The sequence below is a fragment of the Populus trichocarpa genome, chromosome 17 (assembly GCF_000002775.5).
Source record: "Populus trichocarpa isolate Nisqually-1 chromosome 17, P.trichocarpa_v4.1, whole genome shotgun sequence".
Classification (NCBI taxonomy): Eukaryota; Viridiplantae; Streptophyta; class Magnoliopsida; order Malpighiales; family Salicaceae; genus Populus; species Populus trichocarpa.
Genome location: NC_037301.2, coordinates 8,381,594 through 8,407,738, shown reverse-complemented (window position 1 = coordinate 8,407,738; position 26,145 = coordinate 8,381,594). Strand labels below are relative to the sequence as shown.

The 26,145-nt window shown below is 32.5% G+C and overlaps 4 protein-coding genes across 4 annotated transcripts; 3 read left to right on the top strand and 1 right to left on the bottom strand.

Moving 5' to 3' along the window:
• Nucleotides 1–824: 824 nt before the first annotated feature.
• Nucleotides 825–4,277, bottom strand: LOC18107287 (uncharacterized). Its single transcript, XM_024588812.2, has 2 exons — nucleotides 3,608–4,277; nucleotides 825–1,933 (listed from the first exon to the last, which is right to left on the bottom strand). Exons 1-2 carry the CDS (start codon nucleotides 4,166–4,168, stop codon nucleotides 1,064–1,066), a joined length of 1,431 nt encoding a protein of 476 aa, XP_024444580.2. The 5' UTR covers nucleotides 4,169–4,277; the 3' UTR covers nucleotides 825–1,063.
• A 4,860-nt stretch (nucleotides 4,278–9,137) lies between these two features.
• Nucleotides 9,138–13,814, top strand: LOC7495944 (HIPL1 protein). The gene is made up of 7 exons (XM_024588803.2): nucleotides 9,138–9,357; nucleotides 9,498–9,655; nucleotides 10,058–10,843; nucleotides 10,928–11,144; nucleotides 12,281–12,459; nucleotides 12,656–12,897; nucleotides 13,203–13,814. The coding sequence occupies exons 1-7, from the start codon at nucleotides 9,267–9,269 to the stop codon at nucleotides 13,609–13,611; spliced, it is 2,082 nt and encodes a 693-aa protein (XP_024444571.2). The 5' UTR covers nucleotides 9,138–9,266; the 3' UTR covers nucleotides 13,612–13,814.
• An 805-nt stretch (nucleotides 13,815–14,619) lies between these two features.
• On the top strand, nucleotides 14,620–16,838 carry LOC7495943 (pentatricopeptide repeat-containing protein At5g39980, chloroplastic). Its single transcript, XM_024588694.2, has one exon. The coding sequence runs from the start codon at nucleotides 14,655–14,657 to the stop codon at nucleotides 16,665–16,667; it is 2,013 nt and encodes a 670-aa protein (XP_024444462.1). The 5' UTR covers nucleotides 14,620–14,654; the 3' UTR covers nucleotides 16,668–16,838.
• Nucleotides 16,839–19,939: 3,101 nt separating this feature from the next.
• LOC7482437 (beta-glucuronosyltransferase GlcAT14B) lies at nucleotides 19,940–23,955 on the top strand. The gene is made up of 4 exons (XM_002323992.4): nucleotides 19,940–20,739; nucleotides 20,846–20,921; nucleotides 21,029–21,144; nucleotides 22,923–23,955. Exons 1-4 carry the CDS (start codon nucleotides 20,160–20,162, stop codon nucleotides 23,435–23,437), a joined length of 1,287 nt encoding a protein of 428 aa, XP_002324028.1. The 5' UTR covers nucleotides 19,940–20,159; the 3' UTR covers nucleotides 23,438–23,955.
• The last annotated feature ends 2,190 nt before the right edge of the window (nucleotides 23,956–26,145 follow it).

Here is a 26,145-nt window from a genome sequence, read left to right as displayed (position 1 = left end):
CAATCTATTTTTATTAAAAAAATTAAATAAGAAACTCCAAGTTAATCGGACTAGGTGTATCTTTTTTTTATTTATTAATGTGGGTGTTCGAGCTAGTTTGTGCGCACCTTAACTAATCTATGGGCCCTGAAGTTAACAACCATGTAAGTCTTCAGTAGCCCTAAGGTTTGTGGAACTCAAACTAGTAACATCTAGAAAGCAAATTCAGCACCTAATCAATTCATGCCCTCTCAATCGACATATGACACACACCTTTAGAAGGAAAAAAACAGAGAAAGAAGCTAACACATACAAAGAAAAGAGAGAAGCAGCAAAGACAAAGTACAAAATTACATGTTTGATAGAATAATAGCGATTGCTTTTTAATTTTTTTTTTAATTTGAAAATATATTAAAATAATATTTTTTAAATATTAATCTATTAAAATAATTTAAAAATATAAAATTTTTTTTTTTAAAAATATTTAAATGTTTAAAAAACATGATTTCAACAGAAGCTATCAAAGAATTCTATACTACTTGTTTATAATTTGGAATCTTATGTTTGTCTTGGATATGGGTCTACGGCCTATGTCTTCATTATTATGGACTTTTTGTAATTGTATTGTGGGCTAACATTTTATCTCTATAGTTTGATGGATTATTCAAAACCAGGGCTTAAGATCCAAATCTAAGCTATTTTAGAACATGCACTTTTAATTGGCAAGTGAGCTTCATGCTTGAACATCTCTATCCTTCCTGCTTAGTTTTCAATGGCCCAATATCAAATTAACCGAGAGGCTGAGACTTATTTCAGTCTCCATACCAAATTAATACACAGATAAATAACTAAACATCAACATTAATTTGATATAATTCTTGGAATTGCCTCCAACCGAAAACTTTACATCCACCAACCAAGAGGAAACGCATGCAGCAGAAAATCTTAAGGAATCAATTCAAGCTTGTCTTGGGGAAATATGGTTCAAATTTGTGTTCTATACAGGAATCACAATAATATGAACACTGGAGATTGTAATTTGATCACGTACATGAAGCATAAAATATTAAGGATATTTATAAACCTAATCTCTCCCTGGAGAGGGAACGACAACAACATGCATTTCTGTGTTGTTTGGTGGAAGATGTAAGCGAAGGGGATAGATCTTCCCATTCAATGGATTCCTGGAGCAAACTTGGATATCAACGAGCCCTGTCTCTTCTTCCAACTTATTCTTCAATTCCTCCACCATGCTTCCCTTAAATGTGAAGGAAAGTTCTTCATTTTCGTCAACATCACCATCTACATTAATGGCCACTCGGTAATGTATGGCCCTGCCTTCATTTTTCACCGACGAACCTTCGAAAGAATCATCGGACTGCACGAACAAAAATCTGGGGGACGTCGTTGGTGAACTAGCCTCGGAATTCGGTGCCGTTTGACTTTGTTCACCAGGTGGTTGTTGTTGTTGCTGTACTGGCGGAGTTGCAGGATCTGGGACTCTTATCTGTACAACATCCACATCCCATAGAATCCAATCCTGCGTCGAAGTTCTATGAGGAATGTCATGTGTTATATGATTTCTCCAAGGTGGCACGCCTCCATTTGCGCGTAAATATTGCCCGTAACGCGTCCTGAGCCTAACCTGGACGCCTTCCCTGATGGGCTCCCATTCCACAGAAGAATCCAATCGTTCAGGCAAAGTTTGCAGCACTTTCTTGCCTGTCATTCCTAGAAAGAACGGCAAGTTACTGGCTGTCAAGTATCTGCCAAAACAACTTTTCAAACGTATAACATTGCTATGGCCGACAATCTCCACAGTCCATTTCGCATTCTTCACTGTCCCATTGCGCTCTTGGCTAACGGTTTCTTCATCATCATCTGCTGTAAGATACTTGTCATGGTGACTCCGAAGACGAACAGAGGTTGCTTTTTCAAAAATATCCATAGCACTCTGGATCAATATAACATGCACATCACCACATTATATAGTGGAATCAAACAGACCAATCAGATGTCTAAATTAAATGCATGCATTTGACAAGGAATTTAACACATATATGATATATATATACAGAGAAAAGAAAGAAAACAATCGATTAACATCGCATGCATCTCTCTCTAATTTCATACATGCCTGACCCAAAGCAGCTAATGGTTTTAAATCTATGTCTCTACTCTTAACGGTTTCTGGGAGGATTGCGAGGTGTTGGGAAAGCTTAATTTAGTAATCAGTGAAGCAAGAAACTAGGAGATTTACTAAATATATTAATTAGGAAGCTAATATTGGAGTACGTAGCTTAAAGAAGAATGAAAGAAAATTTCTAGTTATGTAACAATCTTTTAGAAAATAGAGATAAACACTCAATAAATATATTCTAGGAAATTCTTCATACAATGGAAGTGATATATAAACTTGTTTTCAAGGGATCAAATTAATGTAATTTACAGGGCGTTTATTTGACGGAAAGTGGTTTTTTGAAAATTATTTTTCAAATTTTTCTGTATTTATTTGTCATTAGAAAAGTTGGTCAACAGAAAACACTTTCCAATCAAAGAAAAATTTGGTTTAGTTTTCAAGTAAGTGTTTTTCTTTTATTTTGTATGGAAAATACTTTCCAGAAGTTGTGAAAAATTTAAAAATATCATATTATTTGCTGATTATATCAAATTTGATCCTCAAACTTTTAATTGCTATATATATTTTGTTTTGAATATTATTTTTCAATTTTATCCCTTAGAATTTAATTTTTATATTAACTTTGGTCCTTATTTTTATATATTATGATTTGCTTTTCCCTTATCATTTTTTAACTGAAATTTTTTATTTATCAAATTTGATCCTCATTCTTTTGATTTTTACTTATTTTATTTGAAATAATTTATGAAATGATAATTATTATTATTTCAATTTCTTTATCTTTTAATTTTTTTATTTGTTAGATTTGATCTCTATTATTTTGATCATTATTTATTTTATTTAAGATAATTTATGAAATCATATTTTTTTTCAATTTCATTCTCAGTCAACTTTTTAATTTGTAAGATTTATTCCTCATTATTTTAATAAACTTGAAAAAAATAAAACATTAATAAGTTATTTTCCAACTTATTTTTCATTACATAACCAAACACTGGAAAATGTTTTCCAACTTATTTTTCATTATACTATCAAACATCGAAAAATAATTTACTTTTCCAGAATTTTATTATTTCAAAATTTATTTTTTTAAAAAAAATTATTTTTCAGCAAATAAAAAAAATAAATATTTAGATTATATATCATTTTCTTAAAAGACAAGCAGTTGCCAGGCGCAAGTTCCCATCTAGGACGGGCCCGAATTAAGCCGAAGAGTTAAAAGAAGCCACGCATGTATGAAGTTTACCGTTAACACATCTAGACATTGAGTGGGTCAAGACATTGACTTTTGAGTTTTAATTGATGATGATGTCTTTAACACAATCATGTTTTGTTAATTTTTCCTAAATATCCAAGAACTAAGCCTGAGAGAAACAAATATTCAATTTTAAAGATCAAATAACCAGATTATATAATTTCAAACACAAATGGGTGTAAATATAGTGCATAAATAAATAAATTAAAAGGTGTAGAAGTTAAAATCCATACCTCTCTTGCAATAGAAAGTCTGCGGCTAGAAAAACTAACGACGTACTGGGAGCCTATATCGGAAAGCGGTGAAGCACCGGAGAGCTGCGAAGCAGGCAATATAGTTTCGAGAATGTCCATCACATCCACTTCCCAAAGTACCCAATCGTGTGTTACAGTCCTGCGTGGGGTGTCGTGTGTGACCGAGTTTCTCCATGGTGGCATGCGTCCGTTAGCAAGCAAGAACTTGCCTCTACTTGTCTTTAACTTGACAAGAAACCCTTCAGTTCTTGGTTCCCAATCAATCGCAGTATCCTTTACAGATACTGGCATGTCTTGTACCACTTTCTTCCCTGCCATGCCTAGCAAGAATGGCTCCTCCGAGGCTGTAAGATACTTTCCACGACAACTTTTTAGTCGGATATGATGGTTATTGCCTTGAATCAACTCTACTGTCCAACGGGCTCTTCGTGATGATCCGTCGCGGCTCTGCCGAACAGTTTCTCCATCCTCATCTGCAACAAGGTACTTGTCGTGGTGACTCTTGAGTCTCACTGCTTTGGCTTGGTTGAAGAATTCCATAACGTACTCTATGATCAAGATGAGAAATTAATGATTAATTAAAACGAAATGGGTGCCTGCTCTTTTCTGTACAAGTATCAAGGGCAGGGGTGATCAGAGGAGGTTTTTTAAATACATATAGTACTACAAATTAAATAACTTGAGTGCCGTCGAAAATGGAAGAACAAAAAGTTTGACTTTTACAGTTTTTGCTGACCAAGATCATATCATAGGAGTCTGACACCATGAATGAATGAAGGGCGAACTCGCGTCGTTAATAGGACAAACGACTAGGATTTGTATTCAAGGAATTATTGAGTTAGTTATATTCTTGTTGGTCATAGTCAACGTCTTTGTGTTCTAGATTTGGATCGGGACCAAATTGCATCTTGAGGATTCGCCTGGGAGCCACCCTTGTCTTTCGGTTGTACCGTGCAGTGTTTCTTATCATCTAAAAATATTTTTTTATTTATTGCTAGTGATTCTGAAAATTATAGCTTAACTTTCTGGTGGTTGATATTTTAATTTTAGTTTTTATTGTTTTGATTTTTAATTTTTAATTTTGATATTTTATAAAACTTTTATTTATTTTTAATTTCTTCATTCAGTTTCAATTTATCAAATATTATATTCTTTAATTCGGTACTCCCTCTTTGAATTTCTAATTTCTTTCTTTGACTCTTTTGTAAAAGTTTTATTGGTTTTTAATTTCATTATTCAATTCAAATTGATGATATTATATTTCTAATTTGATCCTTATTGTTTTGATTTCTAATTTTTTTCTTGCCCTTAAAGTTATTATTCTTTTCAGTTTCACTCTTCATTCAAAATATTTTTTTATGTCAATTGTGACTCTCATTATTTTGATTTTTGGTTCTTTTACTAAATTAATTTTTCATTTCAATTTCACCATTCAATCATATTTTTTTTGTATTTTAATTTTGATAGTTATTTTTTTTAATTGCTATTTTTAATCCTTTTGTATAATTAAAATTTATTTTTTAATTTTATCCTTCAATAGTTGATTGATTGAGAATTGAACTTTATGATTTGTTCAAATTGAATGATTCGAGTCTAATGATCCAGGTTACGAGTTTGAAAAGTTGACATAAGTTTTTTTTTAAAAGGTTGTATAATTGTTTTTATTTTTTTATCTTGTTATTCCAATCTCATGATTTAAACCGCGAGTTTGATGAGATATCTTGCGTTGACTTGACCATGATTACTATGGTTACAAGTTTATCATTGCTAATTTTTTTTAATATTCTTTTTCTACTTCATTTCGACATCTGAACATTAAATTTTCGCAATGCAATGCAATAAAATAAAATAAAATAAAATAATTAGATCATATGGCGAAACACAGGCATCGAGGCTGGTTAACAACTAATCAAATTAAATTTGTAGGTACTCATTTTTTTTCTTGTTTCAAATAATAAATAATAAATAAATAAAATCTTGATACTAAATTATAATGAGTCCCCTCTCGCTCCTATTTTAGAGGCCGAAGAAGTGGTTTAACTTATTATTATGTCATGGGTTATAATTTATTTAATAATATCTTATGTTTAACAGGGTGAATAGAGCTCCAGTATAATAAAAAATCAAATAACTTGCGTTGAACACATGATCAATCAACCTTTTTTTTTTTATTAAAATATGAGAGAAATCATCTTTATCCCAAAATCTAATTCCTAAAATATGAGAAAAAAATAATATAAAAAATAGAGTTATCAGCTTTAAGTCCAAAGGTGTTCTCTCTCTCTTTATATATATATATATATATATATATATATATGTGTGTGTGTGTGTGTGTGTGTGTATTCAAATCAAATTGTTAATGGTACATCAAAAAACATGAAATGGATAAAATAAACCAAATCAAACAACAATAACACCACTACCACCAAATATTGGAACAAAATTGATGTCAAATCCTAGAACTAAGACAAACACCAAACAATACATAAGATTGTAAATTAGAAGCAAATAGCAAAAGACATGACTAAGACACAATATCTAAATATAAAAATAATGAATTGACATCTATATTGTTCCTAACCTTTTACTATGCTAGCCTATTTTGATTTAACTTAAGTAAAAAAACAGCTAGTCAAATCTAGTTTTTATTAAAAAAAAGAAGTAAAAACAATCAGCATTTAACTATATCTCTAGATTCATTGCACTTTGGATTGGAATAATATAATGACTATTTTGTCATTCTCAAATAAAATCATATAACTAGCTATTAGGGGCATTTCATTCTTTTTTTTAGGATCCATTTGTCATTCTTATATTGATTAGGGATAAATATATCTTTTAACATTTTAGATGCACAATAAAATAACTTAACTACCATTAAAGATAAAAATCTTAAAGATAAGGTATAGACGTGTTTTATTCTTTTTATGTTTTGTTAACATAATGAAATGAATGCATTGCACTTTAAAGAAAAAAAAACTTAAAACTGATGTCCAAGGTTTTTTTTGTTTTGTATTTTCATCATGACATTTTAGTTATATAATCAATATGAATAAGGGGCAATTTAGTCTTATAATAAATATAAATATAATTAAAAAAATAAAAAGTTATTAGGAGTGTACAACGCACGAGTCAACATGTGGGAGACACCTATGATCATTGGGCAACACATATGGAGCATCCTTAAGATCAAACGCCGCCTTACATGATGATATTGAAAGCGTTATGTCGTCCTTTTCCAAATGGTCAGGCATGTGTCTACGGAGGAGGAGCAGTTGAGCTCTAATGAACTTTTTCTTTTCTTTTCATCCCTCTTTTCTCTTTCCTTGTCTCAGATTTCACATCAACCTTTTTAAAAATTAAATATGTCATGTCAATTTATATTTGTATCAATTTTGATCCTTATTCTTTTGATTACTATTTGTTTTGCTTTCAATGTCTTTTAAAATTGATTTTTTTTTCAATTTCGTTCCTCAACATTTTATTTTATTTAATATTTTTATCTCATTTAGTCCCCATTATCATTTTTTTGATTTATTTTATTTTTCAATTTAGTCCCTCATTATTTTCTTTCATTTAGTTTTTATAGGTCCTCATTGTTTCTATTGCTATTTGTTTTGTTTTTAATTTTTTTAATGATTAATAATTTTGCTTCGTGATTTTTTCATGCTTTCCTTCTATGAGATAATCCAGGTCTCATGACTCGTGTCATTGGTTTAAAAAATTAGCTCGGTTTAACTTTAGTATTTTTTAGGTCCTCTTTTTAAATTGATTTTGTTTTCAATTTCATCATTTGACATTAGGTTATTAGGCCTTGAGTTTCATGATTGTTTTGTTTTTCTTTCTACGAGGTTATCTTGATTTCATATCCTGGGTCACGGGTTAGTCAAGTTAACTCGAGTTTTTTCTCTCTCGACATTTCTTCTTTCAAATTTTTTTTTTCAATTTCATCCTTCAACATTAGGTTATTAGGTCTTGAGCTTCATGAATTTTTTTACTTTTTTTTCTTTGGGATTATCCCGATCTCATATCTTGGGTCGTGAGTTAGTCAAGTTAATCTAGGTTGCTCAAGTTTTTTTTGATATTTTTTTAATTGATTGTTTTTTCAGTTTCGCATTTCATCATTTAGTTTGCTTGAGAGTTGACATTTATTTTTATTCAATTTCTTTTATACACTATTATCTCGATCTCATGATCGGGCCGTGAACTTGTCATGTTGACTCAAATCAGGCTTTTTTGTTTTTTTTTCAAAATTGATTTTTTTTAGTTTGTCCTTCAATGTTTGATTTACTAGTAATTTTTTTTTTAACTTTATGAGGTTATTCCATTCTCATTTAATTTTTACTTTGTTATCAAATAAGATCATTGAGGCGTTTTTAAAATATTTAGAGTGTATTTTTTTATAATATTAGCAAGCGTTTATTTTTCTCGATTAGTTATTGGTTTTTTTTTGTTGTTGTTTACTTTTTTTAATCATATTATTGAATTAACCAAAATTATTGAACCTATTTGAATTAATGATTAGGATCTCAAATTTTTCTTACTCATTTAAAGATACTATCATTGCTCCGAGTATTGTTTTTATACACTAGAAAGAATTTGACTCGGTCTGTAATGCAGTGAGTACAACCTATTTAATCATTGACTAAAAAGTTTCCTTGAGGATTTATATCAAAAATAGCAATCATTTATTAATAATATTGTCTATCATCCTTATTCCAAATTAATAACAAATTAAAAACTAATTAAAATATCTATAAACTATAGTATTACATACCCACATTAGATGAGGGCACACATATCAAATTTCATATGCCCACATCACAAAAATAAGGTTTGAAACTTTTTTATGTATCAAAACAAATCAAGATCACTAAATCAAATTTATTCAATTAAGACTAAAATACAATTAATTTCAATTTAATAAATCATCCAAACTATATATTAATCACATAATAAATATTAATAGATTATAAAATATAATAAAATTATCATGTAACATATACGACATTTATAAATATTAAACCAAAAATAATAATTTTGTCTCTTTATATTTCTAGAGTTGATAGGTGAATCCAGCTGACATTCTTCAGACGAATATTAATTTCAAAATCAAAGTAAGTTTATAGGGTATTGATTCATGTTTAAATTTGACCTTTGCAATTTTGACCTTTGCAATTTTGGCCTTTTAGTTTTGCATGCGTCTAGAGTTACTATTTTAAGCTAACAGATGGAGTTCTTGCTTCTTAATTGTTATATATTATTGTTTTTCTGCTCAACTTGATGTATACTTTCTTGTAATACGATTTGTTAATGTTTTTGAGAGTCAACCAAGCTTATATATCTGCACAAAATAACATGATTTTGTTAAGTGTCTGCTTGAGCCAGACAAATATCTTGGTTTTATAATTGAGTGTGAAGGTTCTTCAATGAATTGTTAATAACCAGAAATCTTTTGCGTGAGTTTTTAAGTATTTATTCTGTCTGTATCTGGATGTTCAATTGTCTACAATATTTGACTACAGCGCTGGTATATAGTTTTTTCAACTCCTTGGTAATGTTGAAATCCAAAAGAATAGAGGACAGAGTTTGCTCATTGGTGATGTGATTTTTCTTTCTACTCTCTATGATCTGAGAGATGGATGGTATTCCTTCAATCATCTTCTTGTTCTGTAACATGCTGCTTCTTACTCGTTATGGTTCTTCATATCCGTTGTGCACTGATTTAAGTGGGTGTTTCTTGTGTATTATTTACTCTTCTTTTTTCTTTTTTCATTTTGGTTTACTTCTGAATTCCAATGATTTTGCTTTGATAATGATTATTTTTATTCTATTCTTTGATTCGGACCTTTTCCTTCTGCTGAATCAGGGTCTCCCTTTATCCCGAAATCACCTCTCGCTTTCTGTCAATACAGTGGAAGCGTATGCTGTAACTCCACTGAAGATGTAGAGTTGCACAAACAGTTTAAATCATTGAATGTTTCTGATTATGGCTGTGCTTCTCTTCTGAAATCAACACTCTGCTCAGTAAGTTTGTCAACCTGATAGTTGTTATGTTCTCATCTTTTTTTCGCACTTGATGCTTGAAGAAACCTTGGCTGGTGCCTAATTGTTGTTTTTGTCGAATGAAAGAATGATTGACTAAATGTATTACAAGCTTATCGGACTTTCAATTAATTAGTCAGTTAACAATGTTTGAAAACTGCATCGTATAGAGATATCCAAGTACAGGATTTTTTTTATTCATTGATCTGTTCTTGAAACTCGTAGAGTTGCCCTTATCTTGACACCCCATGTCATTGTCAGCCTGAGGCTGACTAATCTTTTAAGTTCTAGCCATATGAGGCCTCAGATAAAAACCGAACATGTAGCAGATTTCAGGACATCTTTGAACTGCATTTCATGCTTTGAATCATTGATTTTTGGCAGAGATGTGATCCGTTTTCAGCAGAGCTTTATAGAATTGTATCGGCTCCTCGACTAGTTCCTGTCCTTTGCAATTCCACAGTTTCAGTAAACTCATCCCAGTCCCAACTTGCTGCTACAGACTTTTGCTCAAGAGTTTGGGATGAATGCCATAATTTATCCATATCAAATTCTCCTTTCGCAATAGACAAAGGTGGATCTGTGGTTAATTCTTCTTCCAAACTGACGGAATTATGGGAGTCAAAGGGTGCTTTCTGTAATGAGTTTGGAGGAGCTTCTGATGATGGTTCGGTATGTTTCGATGGTGGACCAGTTTCACTAAACAGTTCTGAAAGTCCAAGTCTCCCTAGTGGTATCTGCCTTGAGAAGATTGCGAACGGATCCTACCTTAATATGGTAGCTCATCCTGATGGTTCAAACCGTGTCTTCTTAGCAAACCAACCGGGTAAGATTTGGTTGGCTACGGTTCCTGCTGAGGGATCAGGAGAAACTCTAGGGCTTGATGAATCAAACCCTTTTCTTGATTTGACCGACGAAGTATATTATGATACTGCATTGGGGATGATGGGAATAGCTTTTCATCCAAATTTTCATCAAAATGGACGTTTCTTTGCTTCTTTTAACTGTGATAAGGTAAAATGGCCGGAATGTTCAGGAAGATGTTCATGTAACTCTGATATGGGATGTGATCCTTCAAAGCTTCCCTCTGAGAATGGAGCGCAACCTTGCCAGTATCACAGCATCATAGCAGAGTTTAGTGCAAATGGTACCTCATCGCAACCTTCCTTGGTAAAGATCTGAAAGATTTTTTTTCCTCTCTCTCTTGGTTATCAATTACTACAGTTCATATAATCATTTCGACCTCAATTGCAGGCAACAAGTGTGCAACCACAGGAAGTCAGAAGAATATTTACCATGGGTTTGCCATTTACTGCCCATCATGGTGGTCAGATACTTTTTGGACCTGAAGATGGATATTTGTACTTTATGATGGGAGATGGTGGAAGTATTGGCGATCCTTACAATTTTTCACAAAACAAGAAATCATTGCTTGGAAAAATTATGAGGCTGGACATAGACAACATTCCAAGTAAGTATTGGTTTATAAACGCTCATTATTGGGATTATAGCCCCAAATAGTTTTCAACACAATATAGGCTCTTTTTTGGATACGTGAGGAAAAACCTACTTAAAAATCTTTCTATATCTGGTATCCATAACCATAAAGTATTTGTTTTTGTGGAAAAATAAAAACATGCTTGCGAAGAAATATGAGAAGCACTGTCAGTTCAAGGGCGTAGAGGTATTAAACTGCTAGTCTATTGGCTAATGATAATGGACACGCTGACTTGTGATAATGCCAAATACAAATGAAAAGAAATGGGTTGATTTCTTTCAATGTGCAAACAAACAATCAATTTCAACGATTTGTACAATTCAGGTGTCAGAACTATATTTTTCTGATGAAAGGGTGCAGGAACTTGACAGAATTAAGTTTATATTAGCTTTTGTTGCTGGAGATTTTCTCCTAGTGGGGTAAGTTGAATAAAGTTGTCATATGGAGGTTTCCCCATGGACACGGGTGAGCTTCAGGTTGAATTTTATTTTAGTGGAAATACTTCATCCACTGGTTTATTGATTAGAGTTAGGACGTTGTTTAAACTTTGGAAACCCCAGAAAAACTTAACACTGTACTAGAAGAGCTCAGCACTGCCATTCATGGTTTATCTTCAGTCCTTTCTTGGTTACAAATCTTCTACTCCATGCTCTTGTGAAAACCTTTATGAAAAAGGATTTAAGGCTTCCGAATGGAGATATGTTAATGGTCTATCAAGGGGATATGTCTCTTTATGATCCATTTGGAATTCTGAGCTGATAGGGGGAGATAAGAATAGAGTTGTGGAAACACTTGAGATCCCAACTTGTTCAGCTCTTTAAACAATCTGTTGTCTTGTATGCAGTTTGAACTTGTTCAACATTAGTGGATGCAAGTGACTTCTCTTTCCATGAAAAATTTGGTTTCTTATATTATACTTTTTTCTGCTTCATGTTTGTTTCTGATCATATGACCATGGACAAATTGTCTGAGCTACTGACAGTACATCTCTTTACTGCTGCAATCATTTAGCATAGATGCATTGCATTTTGATATCTTGGTTGCCATTCCACCATATTTTTCTTATTAATCTACCATCGCATCACCTCCTCTTTTTTGTAACTTTTCAGGTGGCCAAAAGATCACTGACCTAGGCCTGTGGGGAAATTACTCTGTCCCTGGAGATAATGCATTTTCTGAAGACAAGGGATTGGAGCCTGAAATCTGGGCACTAGGATTAAGAAATCCTTGGCGATGCTCTTTTGATGCAGAGAGGCCTTCCTACTTTCTCTGTGCAGATGTTGGCCAGGTTAGCCTGGCCTCCTCCCAGTTAGAATAGATTTGAAATAAGATTTTTGATGGTTGATAATGCTGCCTACTGGAAGCTGTCTTTCATCTTTATTTTTTCTAATCGTACACTACAAGCTTTACTGCATTTTTTTTGTTGATATCATTTTCTTTTTTCTGAGATTACTAATGAAGGGAGAAGGGTCTTAATCTTATAGGATCAATATGAAGAGGTAGATCTCATCACCAAGGGTGGTAACTACGGATGGCGTGTTTATGAGGGTCAATTTCTGTACCATCCCCCAACTGCTCCAGGGGGGAATACATCTGTGAGTTCCATAAATCCAATTTTTCCTGTAATGGGATACAACCACTCAGAAGTAAACAATGAAGAAGGATCTGCATCAATTACAGGAGGCTATTTCTATCGATCGATGACTGATCCATGCATGTATGGAAGGTGAGTAAGCTTGATTCTTATTACTTTAGTTTGACCAATTTGGAATCTGGAATTACTTCTTAAACTTGAACTACTTCTTATCGTTCCGTTTGGCGTCTTGCAAATCAATAGCATTAACACAGCAATTGAATAAAAATGATGGTGATGATTATACCATCTCTTCCTTGTAATCTTAATATATAATCTATGCCATATCTGTAGTCACCCTGGAACTCTTTCTGCGAATAAAAGTCAAAACATGGGGATTGATCCAAGTTAATGAGCTCTTTCCTCTTCTCCTCCTGACAAACCATGGTGGGTTTCAGATACCTTTTTTCAGATTTGTACGCTGGAGCAATATGGGCTGGAACAGAGAACCCGAAAGATAGCGGGAACTTCACAAGCACTAAGCTTCCTGTTAGTTGTGCCCATGACACTCCTATCCCATGCACGACGGCAGCAGGGAGTTCTTTCCCTTCACTGGGATTCATATTCTCTTTTGGTCAGGATAACAGGAAAGACACGTTTATTTTAGCCAGCAGTGGTGTATACAGAATAGCTCGTCCTAGCAGATGCAGTTACGTTTGCTCAATGGAGAATGTCACAGCTCCTGTTCCCTCCTCCCCTTCCCCTTCCCCTTCTGCCGGAAAACGTCTCAGCAAGCCACTAACAGTGCTGCTAAATATTCTTTTCTCCGCTTCGTTGTTGATATTATCGAACTTTCAACATATATAATATCTGTAATCAGAGGTGCTTCGTAGATTCATGCATGACATGAAATTATTTATATATATAAAAAACAGAAGCAACTGATAATTAGAAAATCTCTTTTCAAATTTTCTGGCGATGGATAAAGCGTGTGTTATGTAACGCGGATGTTAATCAGAATTGAGATGAGAAGTTCAATAAATTATTATTATTATTTTTAATTGTTTAAATTCATTGCAGGTCTGAAAGACACGTAATCATTGCAGGTCTGAAACCACAGCCAAAATTCATCAAAATCAGATGGTGTCTGGAGCAAAAGCTCTTTCTGATTAGTAATGTACTGTACAAGGAAATGGGTGCTTTTGGATCCATTATTAGAAATAGCAAGTGTTTTTTTTGTTGAAAATATTTTGAAATAATATTATTTTATTTTTTAAAATTTATTTTTGATATTAACATATTAACACGATATAAAATATGAAAAATTAATTTAAAATAAAAAATATAAATAAAATTTTTTAAATTTTTTTAAAAATATTTTTAAAACACAAAAATAAATAAGTTTAGCTTATATTTTTGTTGGCCATTGTTCCATTCAAATTAACACATAGTTGCTTCCTTTTTATTCTCTAAATTTTAGAAGTACCTTTTTGGCAACTTCAATTCTTTTAGAAATCTATGTAGTAAAGATTTAGAATTTGTTTGTTTTTGAATTTTAAAAATATTTTTGAAAAGAATTGAATTTTTTTTGTTTCAAATTATTTTTTTTTGTGTATTTTCAAATCGTTTTGATATACTGACATTAAAAATAATTTTTAAAATATAAAAAAATATTATTTTAATATATTTCTAACAAAAAAATATTTTAAAAAATAATTGTTATTACATTTCCAAACATCCTTTTAAACATCGAGTGAACTCGAGTCAAATTAGACAATATATTCCCAAACTTGAAGGACTAAGTTTTTATTACATTCAACATAGAAGGAGTAAAGTGTAATTTACTGCAACTGCATTAACTATAAACAGAAACGAAACCACCTTCACTGCATCAAAAAAAACTCTCACAAATGTCTCCCCTCGCGTTACCTGCTACTTCCATGCAAGTACTAGATCCCCTCCCATCTTCCAACATCTTCCTCCCACTTTTACCCCTAATCAAGATCCATATTTACACCACCATCTCAAGAAAACCCAGAAGAAGAGCCCGCTCTCTCCTCCTGTATGCAGCCAGAAAAGATATCTGGACAAGAAACACAACGACAGTACCTTACCGTAGAAAACAAAGACAAGAACCGGTTTATTTAGACCACAGTGTGGATATGACCGAGCTATTACTCTCAATTAGCCAAACCCAAAACGAGCTACAACTATACTCTTTATTATCGCCTTATAAAGACAGGCAACTCTCAATTCGATTCATGGTTTCAGTTATCTCTCGCGAATCTGACTGGCAAAGATCCCTTGCCCTTCTTGATTGGATTAATGATATCGCACGGTATTCCCCATCTGTGTTTGCATACAATGTTGTTCTGCGTAATGTTTTAAGGGCTAAGCAATGGGACCATGCCCATGGCCTGTTTGACGAAATGCGTAACCGAGCTCTTGCACCGGATAGATATACGTATTCCACTTTGATAACCCATTTTGGGAAAGCGGGCATGTTTGATGCTTCCCTATTTTGGCTTCAACAAATGGAACAAGACCGTGTTTCGGGTGATCTTGTTTTGTATAGTAATTTGATTGAGCTTTCAAGGAAGTTGTGTGATTATTCTAAGGCTATTTCGATATTTATGAGGCTGAAAAGGAGTGGGATTATGCCGGATTTAGTTGCATATAATTCGATGATTAATGTATTCGGAAAAGCTAAGTTGTTTAGAGAGGCAAAGTTGTTGATGAAGGAGATGAGGGAAGTGGGGGTTATGCCTGATACAGTTAGTTATTCGACGCTGTTGAGTGTTTATGTTGAGAATGAGAAGTTTGTTGAGGCCTTGTCTGTTTTTGCAGAGATGAATGAGGCCAAGTGCCCGCTTGATCTCACGACGTGTAATGTCATGATTGATGTTTATGGGCAGCTTGATATGGCTAAGGAAGCGGATAGGTTGTTTTGGAGCATGAGGAAGATGGGAATTGAACCAAATGTTGTTAGTTATAATACCCTCTTGAGAGTTTATGGAGAGACCGAGCTTTTTGGTGAAGCTATTCATTTATTTAGGTTGATGCAGAAGAAGGATATTGAGCAGAATGTTGTCACTTATAATACTATGATTAAGGTTTATGGGAAATCACTTGAGCATGAAAAGGCCACAAATCTTATGCAGGAAATGCAGAATAGAGGAATTGAACCAAATGCCATTACATACTCAACAATCATTTCTATTTGGGGTAAGGCAGGGAAATTGGATAGGGCAGCAATGTTGTTTCAAAAGCTGAGAAGTTCAGGGGTTGAGATCGATCAAGTCCTTTATCAGACAATGATTGTGGCTTATGAACGTTCAGGTTTGGTTGCTCATGCTAAGCGACTGCTTCACGAGCTCAAACACCCAGACAGTATCCCTAGGGAAACTGCTATTAAAATTCTTGCCAGAGCTGGTAGAATAGAAGAGGCCACATGGGTTTTTCGTCAGGCTTTTGATGCTGGGGAGGTGAAGGATATATCTGTGTTTGGATGCATGGTCGATCTTTTTTCAAGGAACAGAAAACCTGCAAATGTGATTGAGGTGTTTGAAAAGATGAGGGGAGCTGGATACTTTCCTGATTCTAATGTGATTGCTCTTGTTCTGAATGCTTACGGGAAGTTGCATGAATTTGAGAAGGCGGATGCTTTATATAAAGAAATGCAGGAAGAAGAATGTGTTTTTCCAGATGAAGTTCATTTCCAGATGCTGAGTTTATACGGTGCAAGAAAAGACTTTATGATGATTGAGGCCTTGTTCGAGAGGCTGGATTCTGATCCTAACATTAACAAGAAAGAGTTGCATCTTGTTGTTGCCAGCATTTATGAAAGAAAAAATAGATTAAATGATGCATCACGGATCATGAACAGGATGAGTAAAGGAGGCGTTTTGAGATCACCAGCATAGAAGTAGGAACATGCCCTTGGCCTTGTAGATCTACGATTTTGCCTTTTGCTGTGCTGATTATTTTGTAAATATTTTATCTGGGCCTCTTGCTTTCCTACCTTCTCATATGTCAAGATGGTAATGGTGCATAAACTTGGCGTTTTCCCTGATGATACATTTACACTTTCGATATCTTTTGCCTTCAGTTTCTAACGCCTAATTGAGACGAGAGGCAGGATCAGGAAGACTTGTTTGCATCTGGATGGAGACGAAGTGACTTGAATGGTTTACCATTTCTTGGCCTACTGTTGCAATTGGACATAGAAAGATACGGTTATCAATTTGAATTCACCATGTTTTTGTTGTTCGAGTCCTCTTCTTTGCCATATCAAATCGTAGATCTTTGATGAAAGTGGCGATGGTGGAATCCGTTGCCCCACCTAAACTGTTGGAATTTAAAATAACATCAACAGAATATAACGGCAGCAATTATATATATATATATATATATATATATATATATATATATATTTTCAATTATTTTATTTTATTTTTAATGTATATTGGAAAAAGGTGCCTCTTCGCCACAAGATCAAACTATTTTTCTTTTGCACAAAAAATAACATTCAACTATTATAACCGTGTTTTTTTTTTAAGAAATACATAACTTGAGTGATTGACCCGATTGGATCACGAGAAAAAAAAACATTATGAATCAAATTTAAAAAAAAAATGATTAGCATCAGACTATTTTTCTTTTGCATAAAAAATGACATTCAACTATTGTAAGCGTGTTTTTTTTTTAAAGAAATACATAACTTGAGTTATTGACCCGATTTGATCAAATAAGTTGACTTTAATTCAATTAGACGAGAAAAAACAACATTATGAATCGAATTTAAAAAGAAAAGTGATTAGCATAACTAGAGGAATTTATTTTCTCCAAAAAAAGACAAACGATGTATCTCAATCCGTAATCCATTAAATACAAAAGAACGAAAAAGGATAAAAAAAAGACAAAAAAGCTAGTTTTGGTTAACTCGAGTTAACATAATAAACTTATAACCTCGATAATCAGGGCTGAGCCAACCCGAGATATCCCGCCAAACCCGTAGCCTAGATCATGAGATTGGAATAACCCGATAGAGAAAAAAAAATATAAAGTTTTTTTTTAACTTTTCAAGTTAAAATCATGAAGTATTATATTTGGAAAAATCATGAAGTCCAATTTCTAATCAATTAAATATTGAAAGATGAAATTGAAAAAAAAATTTTAATTATATAAAATGATTAAAAAATAGCAATTAAAAGGATAAAGATTAAAATTCAAATACCAAATAAATTTTATATTTAATTGAAGGGTGAAATTGAAAAGAAAAATCAATTTAGCAAAAGAAAAAAAATCAAAAGAATGAGGATCAAAATTGACATAAAAATAAATAAAAATTAAGATTAAATGATGAAATTGAAAAGAATAATAACTTTTTTAAAAAAAACCAAGAAAAAAAATTAAAAATAGGATCAAATTAAAAAACATAATATCATCAATTTGGATTGAATGATGAAATTAAAAACCAATAAAACTTTTACAAAAAGACTAAGGAAAAACAAATAAGAAATCAAAAGAATAAGTATCAAATTAGAAAATATAATATTTGTAAATTTAAATTGAAAGATGAAAATGAAAACAAATAAAATTTCTACAAAAAGATCAAGAATAAAAATTAGAAATTAAAAAAATAAAAATTGAAGTTGAGATACCAATAACAAAAAAGATCAAACTATAGTTTTCAGGTGATGAGAGAGAAAAAAGTAAAAGAAATAAAAAAAATAAAGTCTATTGGTAACAAACAAAACCACAATTGAAGACATGTGTCACATCAACAGGAAGAGAATATGACAATGCTTGCAATAACATGACAAAAGGATATTTTCAAACATAGAAAAACACTACACACACTATCCTAAGACGTGTTGTCTATTGTAGTATACATACATCTTTTTTTATTTAGCCAAATACAAAATTATCCATGAGTTGACTTAATAATAACAGAAAAACCATTATGAAAAGCTGAAACACCATTTAATTCAAAGTTTAATTTTTTGTTTATTTTAAGGGTATTGTAATTGTTACACTTTGCATTTTAGTTGTTTATTATTTTTTATATTTGAACAAATACCAAATTGCTTTTTAGTTGACATTATATTAATTAAAAAAACCATTATAAAAATATAAAAATACTCCTGCCTCGTAGGTTTAAATTTTATACTTCTAATGATATTTTGATATGTATTTTAAGTTTTGTGAGTAATGAGGATAACATTTGTGCTTGGAAAGATTATTAAAATTATTTAATGTTCTTAATGAATTTATATGTTTGTTTTGTGTTTGAATTTTATTATAAATATTAAAAAATCATCGTATAAAATAAAAATGATTTGATGTATTTAGTGAATATAGAGTATTTTACTTTTTAACACAATTTAACAATAAGAATTTTAATAAAAAATAGGTATCTTTTTCATTGGAGGGAGCTTGTCTCATTCATTATACGTATTTGACTTGGCTTCTCATCTTCTACATTTATCTAAGTGGAAAATCCACTAACTAACATCATCTTCTAAATGTATTTAAGTGGAAAATTCCCTGACCAAATTCATTTGATGGTCCCAACAACATAAGATCACATCAGATCCCTAAACAATGGACCAAAAACCCACCTATTCAGCACCTCACACTCATAAATAAATAAAAACATCCATGTACCTATCAACATGGAACTTATTTTTTTTTATTAATTAATGTGGATATTCGGGCTAATTTATGTGTACATCGCTAATCCTACAGGTTCTAATATTAACGATCATGTAAGCCTCCTGTAGCTCTAAGAGGACTCAAACTCGTGATTATTAAGAAGTAAATTTAAAATCTGATAAGTTTGTGTCTATCTCGATTAATTTGATGGGCTATGATATTATTATAGAACCAAATCTTAACTACAAAAAAGATTGAGGTTTTACTTGAAAATAATAAGAAAAGAAAGAGAAAAAACCTAGTTTTTATAGACAAGGTTTATACATAGTTAAATTATACCCAATCTCAACTCAATTTTTACTGTCCTTTTTTAATAAAAAATAAAAATAAAAATAAAACGGGTTAACTTACTAAATGAGTAATAAAAAAAACATTAAATTAGGTAATGGACCGGAACGAGATTAATAGGTTAGCAGATGCTCATTAATAATAATAATAATAACAGCAACAACTGCAATGACAAAAAACTCCCCTGGTCGTTCTTTTGTCTCTCATCACCTTACCGCAACCAAACTGTGCCCTTGTGTCGCGGCGAGGGTCGAAGTCACCCCTCCTGTCCCTTTCACTCTCCACCTCCCCTCACCTAAAAATAACCCTCCAAACTCCACTCCTCACCAGACAGAAGCCTCAAGAATCACTGCTCTCAACAAAACCTCCTCTTGCCCGTTTTGTTTTCGATAATACTCAAATTAGGAGAGATGAAGAGATTGAAAAGCTACTACATGCACCTACGCCACCACCAAAACATGGAAAGGAAATGGATCTTTCCGTTAGCTATTGGCTCTATAGTCTCTCTTTTCCTCCTCTTCCTTACAGCAATCACCACCTCAGACGGCATGTCTCTGTTTCCTTTCTACCGTTCCTTCTCTTCTTTCAGCTCTAAATTTGTTGAAACTAAAATCCACCCGATACCCACTTCAAATCTCCCTCCACCCCCTCGATTTGCCTACTTAATCTCTGGCTCTGCCGGTGATGGCAGCATGTTGAAGCGGACCTTACAAGCTCTCTACCATCCCAACAACCAATACGTTGTTCATTTGGACAGGGAATCCTCGGACGAGGAGAGATTAGATCTAAGCAATTTTGTTAAAGACCACCCTGTTTTTCTCAGGTTTGGTAACGTAAGAATGATTACTAAAGCTAATCTTGTTACCTATAGAGGACCCACTATGGTGGCTAATACATTACATGCTGCTGCTATCTTGTTGAGAGAAGGTGGGGATTGGGATTGGTTTATTAATCTTAGTGCATCTGATTATCCACTTGTCACACAGGATGGTAAGTTTAGTGACCGATTTTCTCTTTTGGCTTGTTTTTTAGGTGCGATTTTTTTTGTTTTCAAGTTCGGATTTTGATCTTGGTTCTTTATTACTCGTTTTGGTAGATCTGTTGCACACATTTTCATATCTGCCAAGGGATCTTAATTTTATTGATCATACAAGTAACATTGGATGGAAAGAGTGAGTATAATTTGTTTCTTGTTGAAAATCTTGTTGCTTTGGTGATTTTGTTTTTGGTTTTTAAGTCTTGGGTATAATTGTTAATTGGATGTTGATAATTTTTGTAGGTTTCAAAGGGCAAAGCCGGTAATTATAGATCCGGGGTTGTATATGACAAAGAAAGCTGATGTTTTTTGGATTACGCAGAGGAGGAGTGTCCCAACAGCATTTAAATTGTTTACAGGTATGAGATTTCGAACCTTGAATTTAACGAATGTCAGTTGCTACCTGCTTTGCTTTGATTTTTCAGATGTGGTAAGTGCAAGTTCCATTGTGGAGCCTTGTCTTCCGCATGTAATTTTTGTTACTTACATCTTGTTGACTATGAATGCCATTATGTCTTGTACCCTTGAATTGCCATATTTCAAACAAACAAAAGAGTTGAATGAGACCAATTTGCATTGAGATTCTTGTTCTCATGTTCACAAATTTTGGAAGTTTTCACTCCCTACGTCCTAGATTCAAGATTTCTCTTTTTTTTTTACACTGCTTTTCTACCATATTGGCACAATTTAGTTGGAAACGCTGTGTTGTATGATCAGACCAGTCCTAATGCCAGTTTTTGACATGCAATTGCTGACTACTGGATCAATAGTGCTATAAATAGATGACCTGCTTGCAATCAGCTTTGTATTAAAATTGAGACTGAGAAATTCTTCTATATGCACCTTGTCATCAATAATTTGGAGTTCACAGGTACAGGGTATGTACATGTTGTGAACTCTGAGTGCAGTGTTTACCTCTTCTTCCTAGTATTTTTTCTTTCTATCTCACCATTTAAATATTCTGATACAATTTTGTACCGTTAGTTGTTGTATCAAAATTATATTACTGGAAGAGAGGTCAGGAAGATAATCTATTCAGCACTGGGATCTGAGTTATACGGATACCTGTGAAGTGTTCTAGTATCTGTTGGCTAAGTTTTTGTTTAGTCAGGTTAAAAGAGTGAAATTGGGATCCTGTGGGTTTTCTACAAAATAAATAAATGATAATAATTATAGTAAATGAATAAATAAATAGATGAGGGTCCAGGGTTTATTGAACCCTCCAGCCTGGTTTTGGGATTTCTGTTATCCTGAAATTGTGAAATCATTCTCTCTCCTGTTTGGATCCTGTTAAAATCCAGCTGCATTTCTAATCAGTTTATTGGCTGGAACTTGAGCTGCCTGATGGGTTTTCTGTTTTGGATTTCTTTGGTCCCAAATTATGTCCATTGAAATTTTCCAGAAGTGTTTCACATGCACTTAAGTGAGTATAGAATTCCGAACTAGAACCAGCTTCCTTTGCTTAAGTCGATTTTGTTAGTATTAGGAGGAGCCTTAGCTTGACTAGCTGTACCTATTCCACTTGGTTAGCTGGAGCAACTTCTGGTCTCACTATGCACAGGCTTCTAGGGATCTTTCCATTTCCAAGCAAAAATTGAAACAGGGGTATAGTGGAAAAGGTGCTGTTTATTAAGGGAAAGGGAGCCAAGCCTTACTTTTCTCAAGGTAGATAGAAAGGGAAGAGTAGGAGAGAGTAGTCCAAGTCTAGTGATTTCGTTGATATTGGTAATTGAACAGCTCTACTATTCTGTTAAAAATAAATGAACTATTGCAGCCTACAGGAGTCCTGCTGACCTCTTGTTTTCCCTTGCTGCATGGTGGAAAGAATGTGGAGTATGTAGTATACAGGGTTGTAGGCTGTGATGACCACATCAGTTTATTTCTGAACTGTTGGACCACACTGTAACCCCAATCTTGACCCTAATTTCTTTAGGAGCACAGCAAACTGTTGTTTGATCTCTTTGGGGGGTTTTGGAGTGTGCAAATATTTTTCTTTGAGTGCTTCTGTTTTATATCACACCTGAACCAATCATGCAATTGTTGAAGTTTTCAGATGATTACCTTCAATGAGGTAAATTCCGGCATGTAGTTGTTTCCATGGGCCCCATTATAATTCAGTTTTGGCTTTCTGTTTTAGGTTCTGCCTGGATGGCGCTGTCTCGGCCTTTTATTGATTATACCATATGGGGATGGGACAATTTACCTCGAACAGTGCTAATGTACTATGCGAACTTTATATCTTCCCCAGAAGGTTACTTCCACACTGTCATTTGCAATGCTCAAGAATTTCTAAACACCACTGTGAACAGTGACCTGCATTTCATATCTTGGGACAACCCACCGAAGCAGCATCCACATCACCTCAACCTTGCTGACATGCAAAGGATGATCGACAGCAATGCTCCATTTGCTAGAAAGTTCCCCCAAGACGATCCTGTGCTTGACAAGATTGATTCTGAGCTCCTGTCTCGTAGTCCAGGCATGTTTACTCCTGGTGGTTGGTGCGTAGGAAGCAGGGAGAATGGGACCGATCCATGCTCTGCTATCGGTAATACAACTGTCCTGAGACCTGGCCCTGGAGCTAAAAGGTTGGAGACAATGATCAGCACTCTGCTATCAAATGAAAATTTTCGACCAAGGCAGTGCAAATAGCAAACAGCAAACATGTAAAGCAAAGAGATATTTCTGATGCCATTGAGTTGCTTTCTTCAGAAGAGCAGAGAGCCTTAACTCAGGTAAGTTGTAAGGTAAGTTGTATTGCTTCTAGCGGGGACGAAAGGCGCTAGTATACACAGTCTATCACTTGTAGAGCGATATTGGAGAGATGAATTGTGTGGAGGATATAGAGCTGGGTTTCCTTCACCACAGTAGTATCATGGTATAGATGACACAGCTGCTCATCCTTGTGACCAGGCAGCCCAATTTACTTGTTTTTTTATTTTACCCTTTTTCTAATCCCTGTATTTCCCATGGTTGAATCACTCCTCACCTTTCCCAGTATCTCGTGCTGGGGTTGAAGTGCATCTGGCCATATTAATGTTAGATAAAAAGGGAAAAGTTCAATGAAATTTCATTGAATGATTTCCTTGTATCGAACTGCTTTACGTGTAACAGCAGCAGCAATTTGGTAAAAGAGTGGCGACTATCGGGCAAGAAAACTGTTGGATTCATCTTGATGCATTCCTTGATTCATTTTAAGTTATGTCTAGGCAGGTTTTTTGGAAAAAAAAGTACCAATAATTTTATAAGTTTATGAAAATTTCATATTTAATTAATTATACTATCTATGCTATTCCATTTATATATTTAAAAATTACCATTTAATTGATTTTTTTAGTTTCTTAATTTAATGAGAATTGTTTTTATTGGCATGTCCATTTTCCCTCACTTGTGAATAATTGTAATCTATTAATTTTTTTTTTATTGTAAGAGACTCTTGGTTCTTGCCTTGTGTTATATGTAACTCTTTTTTTTTTTTATTTTTATTTTAATCTAAAAGGACTTGCACCATAGTCAAAAGGTAAGATTAATATTTTAAATGTGCATATAAAAGAAGGATTATTAAAGTTAATGTAAATACTTTAATAAAAATGAATTATTAAAAAAGAAGGGTTCGTAAAAATTATAATGTAAATATTGTAATGTTAAAGTTAATGGAACCTTGAATAAATTTTTTATTTAATAATATGATATGAAGAATATTGATTTAGCTGTTAGCTATTATGATAAAAACATTATATGAGATTTTCAAGGGCTATATTTCAGGAATTAATTGTTTTTATAATAAATATGTATGAGCTTTGTACTTTTTAATAATTAACTATCGAATAAATTTATAAAATACCAGTGAAAATACATTAAAATATATAAATAAAACAATTGATAGGCGAAGGCCATGTCAAATTCCTGACTCTGGGTTCCATTTAACAGTATTACGTTCATGTAGCCTTTTTTATATACCTTTTCTAGATGTTTGTTCGGCCATGGCCTGCGAAATTAATGCAAGAAAAGCCACTCTAACGCTGAACATCTTCTACCTTTTCTAGATGTTTGTTCTCTCTACTCGTTGATTTTTATGCCTGGACTTGCAAATTTTTAATTAAATTTTTTAATTTGTTTTTTTTTTTTCAATTTTAGCCAGGTTATTGAGGTTTCTAGATTGATTTCTGGGTGGTTTTAGATAAAAAAAATTGTTAAAATTAGGGTTTTGACCTATTATATGATTTTCCAATAACTTTTGGTGTGATGACGATATATTATTTGCCCAAGTCTTAAAAACATTACTATATAAATAATTATACGTGAACATATTTTTAAATATTACTCATGAATAATGAATGGGAATAAAATATTTATTTTATTATTTTTATAGTAATGTTTTTATATAATTTTCACAAATTATTTATTTTCTTATTTTTCCCATACATTCACGTAAAAATGTATTTGTTTTTTGTTTTTGCTTGAAACTTATGATAAAGTTTTATTTAAAAAATCATGTTTCTAATAAAAAAAGATATATTTTTGATAAAAAAATATTTGAATAAGAAAACGGTGTTTTGATAAGAGAAATATATTTTTTATCCATAAAATAATTCATTAAAATTCTTATGAATATTTGTTTTAATTGTCTTAGTTTTTTTTATTAAAAAACTATGATGTTGATAAAACAAATATTTTTTATATAAGAATAAATATAAATAAAAATATGAAAGTTTGATTAATAAAAAATATATATTTTTTATAGAATTTAAATCAGTAATTTATTTTTTATATAAATATCAATTATCATATAATAAGATAAAACTAGAAATTTAAAAAGCCAGCAACATCGCACGGGTCAAGTGGATACCGTAAAACTAAACGAAAGAATTGACTGCGTATTGTTATGATCCGAATTCAGCAAATGATTTATTAGTAGTCTTCTAATCTCTTCAGTCTTAATTACACTTCACTAAAGCAACTGATGACATTGTTTACGAACAGTGAAAAGCTTTGTTTTTTTAATTTTTTTTTCATATTTTTTTTTAACCGTAATCAACTAAATCATATTAAAACAAATTTTATATAGTTTAGTTTTAATTCCGAGTTATACAAGATTTGAATTGAGAGGTTCTTTCAATTAATTTCATAATTATTTTAATTAAATAAGCTGTTTTTGAACTAGTCGAGTTTACTAAATCACTTTAGAGTAAATTCAAAATGGTTTAATTTTAAATTTAGGCTAGATAAAAAGTTGAATTGAGAGGTTTTTCTATCGATTTTATTATTTTTCTCAATTTCATCATTAAATTTTTTTTACTGGTCAATCATATTATTTTTGGACCCGATATATTAACTGAATCATATAAAAACAATTCTTA

Coding starts and splice junctions, on each gene's coding strand:
- LOC7495943 (XM_024588694.2), top strand. CDS start 14,655: ATGTCTCCCCTCGCGTTACCTGCTACTTCCATGCAAGTACTAGATCCC.
- LOC18107287 (XM_024588812.2), bottom strand. CDS start 4,168: ATGGAATTCTTCAACCAAGCCAAAGCAGTGAGACTCAAGAGTCACCAC. Junction 1,934..3,607: donor GACTTTCTATTGCAAGAGAG/GTATGGATTTTA, acceptor ATATTGATCCAG/AGTGCTATGGATATTTTTGA.
- LOC7482437 (XM_002323992.4), top strand. CDS start 20,160: ATGAAGAGATTGAAAAGCTACTACATGCACCTACGCCACCACCAAAAC. Junction 20,740..20,845: donor TCCACTTGTCACACAGGATG/GTAAGTTTAGTG, acceptor TCGTTTTGGTAG/ATCTGTTGCACACATTTTCA. Junction 20,922..21,028: donor AGTAACATTGGATGGAAAGA/GTGAGTATAATT, acceptor TAATTTTTGTAG/GTTTCAAAGGGCAAAGCCGG.
- LOC7495944 (XM_024588803.2), top strand. CDS start 9,267: ATGGATGGTATTCCTTCAATCATCTTCTTGTTCTGTAACATGCTGCTT. Junction 10,844..10,927: donor CCTCATCGCAACCTTCCTTG/GTAAAGATCTGA, acceptor CCTCAATTGCAG/GCAACAAGTGTGCAACCACA. Junction 11,145..12,280: donor GGACATAGACAACATTCCAA/GTAAGTATTGGT, acceptor GTAACTTTTCAG/GTGGCCAAAAGATCACTGAC.